Source organism: Tiliqua scincoides, chromosome 4 (genome assembly GCF_035046505.1).
Source record: "Tiliqua scincoides isolate rTilSci1 chromosome 4, rTilSci1.hap2, whole genome shotgun sequence".
NCBI classification, from domain to species: Eukaryota; Metazoa; Chordata; class Lepidosauria; order Squamata; family Scincidae; genus Tiliqua; species Tiliqua scincoides.
The window spans coordinates 138824697-138837699 of NC_089824.1; the positions used below are offsets into that span (position 1 = coordinate 138824697).

General features: G+C 43.6%; 1 protein-coding gene across 1 annotated transcript in view; it reads left to right on the forward strand.

Annotated features, from left to right (window-relative positions):
• The window catches only part of COL24A1 (collagen type XXIV alpha 1 chain), a 205312-nt gene that overhangs the window by 32037 nt on the left and 160272 nt on the right, over window positions 1-13003 (forward strand). Inside the window, exons 6-7 of the mRNA XM_066624576.1 lie at window positions 6519-6572; window positions 12803-12856. Coding sequence (XP_066480673.1) covers window positions 6519-6572; window positions 12803-12856 — 108 coding nt within the window. The remainder of the gene's footprint in view (window positions 1-6518; window positions 6573-12802; window positions 12857-13003) is intronic.

A 13003-nucleotide genomic window follows, 5' to 3' on the forward strand; every position in this document is an offset into this window, starting at 1 on the left:
CTAAGCCACAAGGATTGGTTGGATGACATGTTAGCATGAAATGGATTTGCAAACCAAGGGTGCGTTAGCCGTAGTTCAGCATTACACCTGCACTAAGCACACTGTAGTTAAAGCAATTACAGTAGAACCTCTTTAAGTTGACCACCCAAGGGACTGGAGGAGATTGGTCAACATAGGGAGGTGGTCAACATATGGAAAAAAGGCATTTAAATATTATCATGTTTAGCTCCCAGGACAACAAATGCAAGGCCAAGTTATTATTTAGATTGGATTTTTAAAAAGTTTTATTGCAAATATCAATGAGAATTGATCCTCCTGTGATGCTTAATAATTATATTATCTATATCAAGAGACAGAGAATAAACAGCCCACAATCAGTGTTTAAAAAAACCCCTGAAAATTCATAAGCTTTAAAAAAATTGTAAGGTAAAAACAAAACTTGGTTTCATAGCAGACAGGCAGACCAATGTTATCCCTTGCCAGCCCATAGCATGTAGCATGTTACATAGCCCCAACAGCTAAAAAAAAACCCACACTTTTTTACGTAGGCTGCCTGCCCTCTATTGGGTCTCTTCAGATTCACTAAATGCCAGAAGGTGTTTGATACAGTCCCTCACTAAAAGCTGTTGAGAATGCTCCACAGTCAGGGAATAAGAGGACAGGTCTTCTCATGGATTGGGAACTGGTTGAGGACCAGGAAACAGAGTGGGTATCAGTGGGCAATTGACAAAAAATGTGGAGAGAGGTGGAAAGTGGAGTGCCTCATTGATCTGTCCTGGGACTGGTGCTTTTCAACATCTTCATAAGTGACCTGGAAACAGGGATAAGCAGGGAGGTGGACAAGTTTGTGGATGACACTAAACATTTCTGAGTGGTAAAGACCAGAAGGGATTGTGAAGTGCTCCAGAAGGATCTATGCACAAGCAACCTCATGTCCCTCACAACTTGGTACATATCCAGGTACAATTGGCAGCCGGTGCAGGTCTGTCAGCTATGTGCAGTGTGCCCACCTATAAAAACTCTTTTGCACACATGCTAGCAGGGATAGGAAAGGGATTGTCGCGTGGCTTCTTGCTTTTCCAAGATGGGACAAACCAGACAAAACACAGGCCCAAAGTATCGCGTTCAGTGGGCAGCTTACGAAGGGTAAATTAATACCCTGTGCATTGGACTGTGCAATGGTTGAAGTGGTCAAGATACAACTTAAGGAGGTGATCATTATAGAGAGGTGGTCAACTTTGGAGGTTCTACTGTACTTTCTTCCTCCAGCATTTGCTTGCAAGGTGTCCATCAGTTTCCACTGGTGTCTCCATATTGCAGTCTCTGGGGCCAAGACTTAAGACAACAAACCATGGTTAAACATTATGTCTGCACCAGGACATTGCGGAACCAGGACCCAGAGTATTATATCAGTGCACGGAGGAGACTTTCTTTGTGCCCACCAAACACTGTTTGACATTTCAGCAGCAATTCCAGTTTCAAAAAAGAGAGCAGACAATTGTCTTTTTGGTAATAGGAACTGCTCATAAACAAGAAATGTAGCTCCAGATGCATATGGATTAATATAACTTTAGATTCTAGCATCTACAGTATTGTGCCAACTTTGATGGGGTATCAAAATAAATACAACTAAGAAGCAAGGTTAATTATCTTTGACACTGGGCTTGGTAGGTGATCTTTGAGGAAAACCACATCTTTGCCTTGTAGTCTTTGCACTGTAGGGTCAATCCACAGTTGTCCTATGAGGTGTTTTTTGTTTGTTTGTTTTGGATACAGACATTGCTGCATAGTTAAGGTTTCTAGATCAGTGGTTCTCAAACTTTTAGCACCAGGACCCACTTTTTAAAATGAGAATCTGTCAGGACCCACCAGAAATGATGTCATGACCAGAAGTGATATCATCAAGCAGGAACATTTTTGACAATCCTAGACTGCAATTCTACCCGCACTTACCAAGGAATAAGTCCCATTTACTATCATTATTAAAAGCATATGCATAGTAGCCTGTTAAAAGTACAGATCTGTAATCTTTCCCCAAATGCAGTCACATACCATGGTAGCATCAAGTCTAATAGATTAAAAATAAAATATGGAAATGAATGGGAACCCAACTGAAGTTGGCTCTTGACCCACTTAGTGGGCCCCGACCCACAGTTTGAGAAACAGTGTTCTAGATGTTTGTCCTTCTCCAGTTTAAATGTTCAAGAAAAGATTGATTTGTATAATTTATCTACACAAAGGTAAAGTTTTAAAGCAGGGTGTCAAACATAAGGCCCATGGGCTGGATGCGGCCCCCATTAGCTATGGGCTGTCCAACAGCAGTGCTGTTTCTGCTGAGGGAGAGATGGAAGGAGGCCTCAGAAGGCAAGGAATACTACAGGGAAAGAGGGGTAAGTGAGAGAGAGAGCCCAATTATTACATGGGCTGTCCTTTCAGCAGTGCCACTTTGGCCAAATCGTCCCTTTGCAGAGCATTTCTCAGCTGCAAAGTGAAAGTGTGGCAGAAGCAGTGCTGCTGAAAGGGTGGGCCGCTGAATAATTGGGCTCTCCCATATCTTGAAAATATCAAGATTTGCACATTTTCTCTTCTGTCATTTGCAGCTAATGAGTTTCTATGTGGCAAAAAAAGTGCTTATTTCTGGCCATATCCTGATTAATGACATCGCTTCCTGCTTAATGATGTCACTTCTGGCCCTCAGCTGGCACCATGAATGGTGCCATGAATGAATGGCACCATGAATGGTGCTATTTGGCCCACTATGTGAAATGAGTTTGACACCTCTGTTCTAAAGGATTTTTAATGATGACCACATAAGGCAAAGCAAGAGGACGCTGAGACAAATGAGTCAGAAGTGTGTAGTATCTGTTTGCTAGATGGATAGCCCAGTCCTATCTGTGGACTGTGCTTTTGGAACTTGTGCTCCGGCAGTGCAAGGTGCATTCTGGCAGCGCAGAAGCTGGGCTGCTGACACACTGCTGGGCCGCTGCAGCAAACAGAGCAACACTGCATGCAGCAGCAATTCTCCCCATGGTGGTAAATTGGTGTGGGAGGTAGGCAGTGGGTGTGGAGGGGAGGATTGGGGTGGGGATTGGGTCTGCCAGGGTGGTATTGGGGCTGGGCAAGTTGGATATCTGTGCAAATGACACCAGCAATATCCTATACCCCCTGCCCAGTGTCACCACAGCGCCTTGGGTCCTCTCAGACTTCCACCAGCCAAATTGCTGGTGCAGATCTGAGTAGATCCTCAGAGATCATGGTGCAGGCATGCAGTAGAGTAGGTAAGTAAAAATTTATTTACCTCTCCATTGTGCCATGATCTCTGACCAGCTTGCAGTATGCAGCAGAGGCTGCGTCAGAGCCACTGTGACCCACAGGTCTACCGAGGATAGGGCTTAGTTTTTTTCTTTATTCAACTTTATCCAATAACATATTTCTGAGTGAGATGTAAATCTCATGGTAATTTTCTTATGGTTAATTTCTTTCCATTCCATAAGCAGCAAATCCTGGATCTTTCTGAACCACTTCAACAATTTAGGCCCAAACCCTAACCAACTTTCCCACACTGACATAGCTGTGCCAGTGGGGCATGTGTTGCATCCTGCAATTGGGTGGCAGTCACAGAGGCCTCCTCAAGGTAAGGGAATGTTTGTTCCCTTACCTCAGAGCTGCAACGCCCTTACCTCGCTGCTGGAAAGTTGGTTAGGATTGCGTCCTTAATTGAATTAGCATTTGTCTTTGAAAGTACAATTTCAGTTGTGCATCCCTGAGAAGTCTTGAAATTAATATTCACATGCATTTTTAAGACAGTGTCACTGTGCTCCTGAGGCATCTGGTGGCCTACTGTAAGATATAGAAGGCAGGACTAGATGGGCTTTTGACTTGATCCAGCCGGGCTTTTCTTATGCTCTTATGATCAGCAGTTCTGTTTTGCTATGGTTGTACTGTTTCACACTAGTAAGCAAGAGTATCTTTCAGTATATTAAATTGGTATTGACTCATCTAGTAAAAATGTTAGTTCATCTTATGCTAAATATAATGGCATTGTTGCAAAGATTCCCATCTGCATTAAGAAGCGTGTGAGGATTTCCCCTGCCAGATTTTTGATAGTGTCACTTTTGGCAGTACTGATTACAGTATGAATAATAATAATAACATAATAATAACTTTATTTCTACCCCGCCTTTCTCCCCGAAGAGACTCAAGAAAGAAGGGGCAAGTGATTTTAGCAATCAATTCCTTTACCCTCCCTTCAGCAGTGATCACCACCATCTGAGCTGACTGACTACAGTAGTAATTTATTCGGTGAAACACATGCAGTGTAGAAGCTCACTTTGTACAGTCCTGCTTGGCAGCCATTGTTGAAAAGTGATTTACCTACAGAAGCTCTTTTCTGTAGATGTGTTTTTCTAGCTGGTTTGGAATGATGACATGGAATTTGATCTTACAAAAGTCTTTGGGACTTGGGGCCCAACTAGACATGATATATACTTCAGGATTTTTTGGCTACACATTAAAAAAAATTGTGAATAGCAGCTGCGAGAACCTTAGATCAGAAGCATGGGGGGGGAGTTTAACCTTCTGTCCCCTCATTGGTCTTGATTGGGGTCAAGATTGGGGTCTTGATTGGAGCCTTGCAGCTGCTATTTCTCAATAAAAGAAAGCTTCTGATCACACCAATGTCATCTCTGCTCCCAAAGCAATTGGCAGTGACAACTCTCCGCCAATCTGGATCAAGACAATTATGGAAGGGAAAGGGTTAATGTCTTCTTACAACCCTATCCCCAGAGACCATGAAAATCTGCAAGTCCACAACCATTCCCTTTTGGAAAAGACTGATGATTGCACTTCCAGGCTTTAAGGCAGCCCTGTTTGTTGATAAGACTTCCTAATAAACTCCTTTGAGCAGCACCCTCGCAGGGTCCAATCCTGAGCTGACCTTTAGTGCTGGTGCTGGGTGTTGCAAATGTGCTGTAAGGTACATCCTGCACTGAGTCAGCGCTGGTGCCAGCCCAGTGCCAGGCGAATGCTACCCAGAGCCAGGTAAGAGCTCTGGGTGCTGATGAGAGCTTTGAGGGTGGGGAGAGGTGTTCCAGGGTGGGGAGGAACTGGGACAGGATGGGAACTGGCTCTGCTAGATGCTGAACTCCATGTCAGGACGCCCAACGCATAGTCTCTCAAGTCTGTACTGGAAAAAAAGCCAATGCAGACTTCAGAAGTTCCATTGTGGGGCCTGGGACTTCTCCCAAGGAAACCTCTGGCAGCTGCCGTTGGACCGCAGGATGCAGCAGTAGCCACTTTGGCACCGCTGCACCCGGCAGTGGCACCGCCTTTAGGATTGGGCTGCCCGTTTCTTTGTAGTCTGTCACACTCACAGGCAGAGGCCCTGGGGCATCCAAATGTTGTATACGAACCCCTCTGGACCTCTCTGTTGCGTTGACCCCAAAGGAGTCAGGGATAGGAGCAGCTATCATTCTTCAAAAAGGAGATTAATGAATGGTGATCACAGACAGAGGCTTCTTAGTGATGTCTCCCAGGTGAACTTTGCTTGGCATTCTTTCTCCTTTCCTTTCAATACCCAGTGAAATTTACTTAAGTATGGAGGAGGATGAAGCCTTTGATTGCTGTTTTGCTGATAAAGTATTAGTTTACTGTGTATTGTGGCCCAATCTTACGCAGCAAGTCTGCTGCTGGAACCCGTGTTCTGGTGACGGAGCATGCTTCACGGTGTTGCAGCTGCTATTCTGGAAGCATGTGTAGCCGCATGCTTCCAGGCTGCTGCCGCAGTTGGTGGTGAGAATCCTGTGCACAGTGGCAGCACAGTGCCAATATCAGTAAGCTGACAGGGGGTGTGGAATGGTGGAAGGATGGGTTGTGTCAGATGCAGGAGAGGGTATCCTGGCATGAGCAACTTGCTGTCCCCTTTGAAGCTGCCTGACATGTCCCCTTCATCTCCTTGGACTTGTGCCAGCTAAAGAGCTGGTGCAGGTCTGAGGATCCGTTGGTGATCAAGGGGCTTATAAAGGGTTAAGGGAAAATATTTTTAATTACTTCTCCCAAGCCCCCGATTGCCCCCACCCCACCACAGCATGCAGTGCAGCTTGCTTTGGCATGGCTGCATCCTAAGGCAAGGAAGAGGATAGGATTTAGCTGTTATTCTAACATTTAACATTTTTAAAATTGTATTTTTGTTATTGCTTTAAATTGTTTAGTAAGCTATCTTGGATCATTCAGGTAGAAAGGCAGGACAGAAATAATTTTAATAAAATGATGGCGGTTTTATTGAATCCTTTGAGTCTGTGTATTGGTGGAAGGCAGGATAAAAGTAAAAATTTATAAATAGCTAAATAATGTAAATATTTAGTTGGTAGGGAATTGTGTGACTATCCTATTATGGCTTCATTGGAATGATTTTTCTAAGGATTGGTGAGCTATATATATGGCTGTTTCATTTATTTCATAAGAATGCTTGTTTCACCTACCCCCACTATTCTGTGTGATTTGTTTTTCACTTTTTGTAGGGTATTCCAGGTCCTCATGGGAATCCGGGTTTGCCAGGGCTTCCTGGTCCAAAGGTATGTTAACACATAAATAAGACTGCTATGTGGATCCTATTATTTCTTTTGTGTGATGGTTTGGACCTGGATGGTTGGGAATTGCTAAAAGTCTACTCACTCTAAAATTGAGTTATTAATTTTGTTTATGAATGAGGTTCAGCCATAAAAAGTTGATGGTAAGTGTAACCAATAAACTGAAGTCAGGATTGAGTGGAAACAGTCCCATAGAACAAAAATATATCTGCTGAATTAAATCCTGATCTTGTGTGGTTTTTATTACTATAAGCAATCATAACTTTTCACAAGTGAGTCAAATATTTCAGAGGATAAGATTTGCCAAAGTGCCCCATTAACCTTGTAACCTATGGTCTTGAATAAAAAAGAGATTACTCAAAGAAAATACATGTACATGGTGTCAATGTTTTTGTTTCAGTATTCTGATTTTTTTTGTCAGTGACTGAGTGGTCCTTAAAAATCTGAAAGATAAAATAACGCTTTGATGTATTACGGCCTAGCAGGCGGCTCCAAACTCGAACCCAAATAGCACAAGCTACTTAAATAGCTTTGGACAGATCTGTGCAGTTGCTAAATACCTTCAACTCATATTTAGTTATAACAGTTTGATAGATATGTTAGGGGGGAAAAAAACAACCCTAGACATGATTTGTTTTAGTGTGATTCCTCATGGCAGGAATCTGACCTGTGGTGACAGGTGTTAAAAACTGCTGGAGGCCATGAAAGTATATCAAATAGAACTTGAACAGTTTGACATTGTAAAACAAAGTAGCCCAAGATTGTTAGGTATCCTCTTATTAGAATCGGGCATTGTTAGAACTCCTAAGCAAAGTTCAGAGAGTTCACTTTAGTAACAATTATATTGACTGTGTGATTTTTAACATATAGATATACCCTCTCTCTCTCTGTCTCTCTCTGTCTGTCTGTCTGTCTGTCTAATACACACACAATCATGCGTCACTTAGCAACAGGCACCCCGTCACCAAGCAAGGCTTGATGTTACACGAAGCCTCTGAAGGCAAAGGGAGCCTCACCTCCAGACGCTTTTCTGAGACTTTTCAGAATTCCTGTTTCTGGCAAAAAGACATGACTTCCGGTTTCCCAGGAAACCAGAAGTCACATGTTTTCAGCTAAAACAGCTAGTCTGAGCCCTGTAGAGGCAGTGCGCGGATGCATGCTGCCTCTGCGCAGCGCCTTTGGCTCCTTTTGGCTTTGGAAGCTGCGGGTGGGGGGGGGGAACAGAGACCAGCGGCGGCCATCACATATGTGGGCAGTCATTGATTGGAATGTCGCTAAGCCACACATGTCACTAAGTTTGTGTACATATGTGTGCATATATGTATATTTTATATACAAACAATGTCCTGACTGACTGGCTCATCAACGCCCAACCCAAAACCCTGGATGTAGAAACATGAAATTCGAGGAGTAAATTTCTTCCATGATGTAAGCATCCACTAAACAGGGATTTTTAGAAATTTGATCCCTAAGAGGGTGAAATGTGTTTTCACAGATTTCTCAATATCTCTTTGGCCCAATGAGATATCGACTTGGTTTTTGCTTACAAAGATTACCCATACAAAGGCTTAAAAATGTAATTCAGGATTTTGCCCTAATCAACCCCTAATCTAGATTCGGGGGTGAATTTTAGAACAGTTAGTATTACTTAGGTCTTGCTGGTGTTTTTTCCTTGTGCTACAGCCAGGCAGCCCAGTCCTGAGCTGCCTCGAGCGTGGGGCTGCTGCAGCACTAAAAATGGCTGCCACATTATCCAGTGCACCCTGGGCAGCTGCTGCCAGTTCCTTGAGAGAAAGGGACTTTCATACCCTTCCCCTGGGTAAGGGAAGTAGCCCTGCAATGGAGCTACTTGATTCTGTGTCAGCTCAGATTCTGTGGAGCCAGTGAAGGATCAAGGAGACTGGTGTAGGGCCGCAAGGCCTCATATGGGACTCAGGATCTGGTGGAGGTGAGCTCCTTTGGTCCCGTTCTCTCCTGCCCACTCCCTCCTCCATCCTGAAACACTTCCTCTCCGCCTCCCCATTTCCCCCACTCACCTCTCCACCTCCTGGCAGTTTGGGTGAGCCGCCAGGCAGCAGAACGCAGACCCAGCTCTGGAGCTGGCCCAACATGGTCTCATTCTGTGCTAGCCCCAGCACTGGGCCCATGCTAAGGCTCACAAATGTGCCTTATGGCATGTTTGCGACAGTGTGAGCTGGTGGTAATCTGGCGTGCACAGTGCTGGATTGAGCTGTGAGAGAGGCCTGTGGCCTGCATGCCAACTTAAGCCAGGCTGGCTATTTTTCCTGTGCTCCTGCATGGGAGAGGTCTGTGGCTTATTGACCAATTTAAGCATTTTTATGTTGGTATGTCAATTGAGTTTTTAAGTGTTAATGGGGAGATGGTGCCTTTCACTAGTGTCCCCATCACAGGATATGGAGCCTACCTCTTCCGATCCCTCTCCTATCTCATGTGTGACACTCAGCTAATGGCTAGGGAGGTGCGTGAGCTAATTGTGAGGCACATGGTGGACAACTGGGAGGAGTTCTCCATCATGTCCCACGACAGCGAGGGAGACAACTGTACCAGCTGCGCAGAATACCACACTCACATGGCCCCAGTCTTTTATTTATGGTGGTTTATGTGAGCTGGTAGCTGCTGGACAACTGTTTGAGTTAATCTCGAGGTTTACTGCAATGGGAAACTTTATGAGAGTCTCAGCGTTGGTCACCCTGTAAAGAGGCTACACTTTACACAGGACCTTTCTAGGGGCCATTTGGATGTGTTCCTGCCATGTGAATGTTCATCACACCATCCCTCCCTCAGCCTGACTGCGCCTCACACAGCCATAACTTCTTCCTGTCCCCAAGAAAGCTCTGGCGAACATCGTGCCAGATACATCGACACTAAAAGGAGGAAGCAACTTAAGGATACGGCAAGGAAATATGTGCAGAATAATCCTGCAGTGCATGGTGCTGCGGTGGCCAAGTACATACAAAATAACCCCGAGATGCGTAGAGCAGTGTTGGCCAGATACCACCAAGATCACCCCGAGGTGCACAGAGTGGCAGACACTTGATATGAGCAAAGCAAAACTGGAAGACGAGTAGAAAGGTGAGCACATCTGTGGAAGGTTAAGGCTCATACAGGCATGACATATGATCCTGATGTGGCTTATGAGGCAGACAGCATGGCCACTCTGGGTACCATGAGCAGTACAAGTGCCAGTACTGCAATGCCTTCAAGTGGAAGTAGGAGGCCCCTGGCATGTGCTGCAGCGCTGGCAAGGTGCTTCTGCCTCTGCCTCTCTACAGCCCGGTAATGGACAGTCACCCCGAGCACGTCCATTTTGTGGACGTTGTTTGGAAGTACAATGGCTGCTTAAGCATCATTTGGGGCCTGAATACTATGTAAGCTGCCTAGAAGGTCCCTTCGTGGCAGAAAGGCAGGTAAAAATCTCTGTAGAAATAAATAAGCCTAGCAGCGATTTTCAAGGTGAAATGTTGCCTATATCAGCCCACATTTTATGCCCCTGTTGATTTCAGCTGTGCTGAGAGTTTTTTAGGATTGTAACCAAAATTTAAATTTTGGTTAATTTAATTTAAAAAATTTAATTAATTTAAAAATTAATTCAGAAAGCATTAATTCTTTTTTGGGTGTGCTACATAATTTTTTTAAAAAAAATATTGTAAAGCGGCATTTCTTAACTTTGAGGGAGTTTTACTCCCTCAGTAATGTATGTGGGAAGGGGCTAGAGCAGCGACGCAATCCACAAGATCATGTTGCTAAGGGGGGGCAAGGGGGTGCTTTGCACTTACTTTTAAGTAAGTAGGACTGCTGGAGGCTGCAGGAGATGCAGGGAGCCCTGCGCAGACCTCCACAGCACTCCCCGAGGCTTGGAATTTTCAGTAAAAGTGGGTACAAAGCATCTCCTGCAAAACCGAATTGCTGTGTGCCTGGTTTTACTGAAGATTCCAAGCCTCAGGAAGTCTGTGGAGGGCTGCACAGGGCTCCCCACACCTCCTGCAGCCTTCAGCAGCCCTATCTAGTTAAAAGTAAGGGGAAAACGCCCCCCTCACCCCCTTAGCGACACGATCCTGAGAATTGCGTCACTGCCTCCCCCTTCTCTCACCCCTTAAAAGGACGGGAAACGTTACACAAACTGGTGGGCAACCCACCACTTTGAGAACCACTGATATAAAGCATTGAGGAGTTTCAAATTCTAACATAATATCTTAAGGCTTTAATGGTCTGTACCAGAGTTTCTCAAAACGTGGGCTGGGACCCACTAGGTGGGTTGCAAGCCAATTTCAGGTGGGTCCCCATTCATTTCAATATTTTATTTTTAATATATTAGACTTGATGCTACCGTGATATGTGACTGCATCTGGGGAAATGTTATAGCTCTGTACTTTAAACAAGCTACTATGTATATGCTTTCACCAATGATAGTCAATGGGACTTACTGCTGGGTAAGTGTGGGTTGGATTGCGGCCTAAGATTGTTTAAAATTTTCCTGCTTGATGATGTCAGTTCCAGTCATGACATCACTTTCGGTGGGTCTTGACAGATTCTCATTCTAAAAAGTGGGTCCTGGGGCTAAATGTGTGAGAACCATTGGTCTGTATTATTAATGCTGCAGTAAGAACTGTTCGGCTTTAATTGGTGTGGTCTATGAAGGATTTCATTTCCTAATGTTTCACCCGCAACTTTAGTGGGCATTTTCAAAGGACTTGAAAATGGTGCATTGAATCAGAGACTGTTTGTCTCACTCCAGAGCAGTTTCAAATTCTGCTTAACCATCTGGCCAAAACTGGCCCTGGACTTTCTTAATGCAAAATTACTCAGTGGCTGATAAGCAGTTGTATCTTTTCAGGAAGTACATTGCAAATGTGTCAGAATAGCCATTGAGTGGTCGATTGGACAGGTGATCACTTTGTCAAATATTGGAGCAAGAACCTACACACTACTGGGATCTTGATTTACCACTGATTGCTGAAGTTTAGTTGGCATAAATTGATCTTTTCAGCAGATGCAGCCTAAGTCAGGATTAGAAAACATTGGTAAGCACACTGTTCTTTGTCGAAGTGTGCTGCAGTGTGTGAGAGTTCCTAATAATTTAGCTATTGTTAGATATACAAAAACATACTCACATTTATCAAGATGCAAAATGTACCAAACATTTTGGGGCAGTGCAATGCGGGCAGGGCGGCATTGCGGACCTGTGCCCCAGTGCAGCACAGTGGCCAGGTCCGTAACTGATAATAGTTTAAATACATAAAAGAAATTCCACTGGTTGAGATAACTTTGAAGAACAAAGTGCCTTCGCCTTGTAAAGTATTCTTTTCAACGTGTAAGAATTTTTCTGTCACCCTAAAGGCTTTATTGATGCACATTGGGCATTTTGACCATTCTTATTAAATTCCATGGTTTGCACACTTATTTAAAGTTGAACTTCCCCTTCTATTGATCCTGTTTCTGGTGTTTCTCACCTTGTACTTGACTTTAAGAAATCAACCATGGATTATATATTATTTAGAAACAGATAAGAGGCTTTGGCATTGTTCCCAGACACCATCACTTGAGATAATTATTTATAGACAACTGAGGTTTAGAAAACGGAGTTGTACACAGGTTAACAACTGTTTAAGAATTCCCCTTTTATAAATGCATGCTAACAGGTATAATGTACAATTATAAAACAAAGGGAAATTCTTAAATATTTTATCTCCCCATTATACCTTTTACAGATAACTTGAGTTATGTGCCTTCAAGCATATGAGCATGTGGGGAGGTTCCTTTGCATGTGATTTGAGAGTGCTTCAGGAGCACATCTGAAGCCTCCATTCTGTGTGTTTTAAGCATAAAAATAGCACATGGGGAAAGAGTGGAACTCCTTCTACATGCTCTTGTTCTGGATCTTGTCCCCACCATGGGTCTATTTTTAAGGAAAAGGAGCGCCTTGGAATGCTTTCACACTCATTTATAATGTCAAGGAGGAATATTCTAAGTGTGTTGTCCAAAAACCAACTTCATTAAAACAAGTTTCAGCTGATTGACACTGATATACATATATATTAGACTATATGACTAGCTAATAGTCATAGCTAGTTAGCCCCCTGTGCACCTTATTGAAACTATTTATTCAGGTCTTTCCAACCCCCTCTTTTACTCCTTAAAGAATGGTGGCAATCAGATTTATGTTGCATTTAGACTTACATAATTTCTCTCTGCAGGGCCCTAAAGGTGATCCTGGATTCTCCCCTGGACAAGCAAAACGTGGAGAAAAGGTACTTTAGTGGTTTGAGAACCATCTGTGCACAATTGTTGAGACACTCTAACAATTTCCTTATTTTTATTGTTGATTAATTACGTTTTAGTTTCTCATGATTGTTTTTAATATACAACTACAGGGAGATTGTGTATACAAAAGAAAT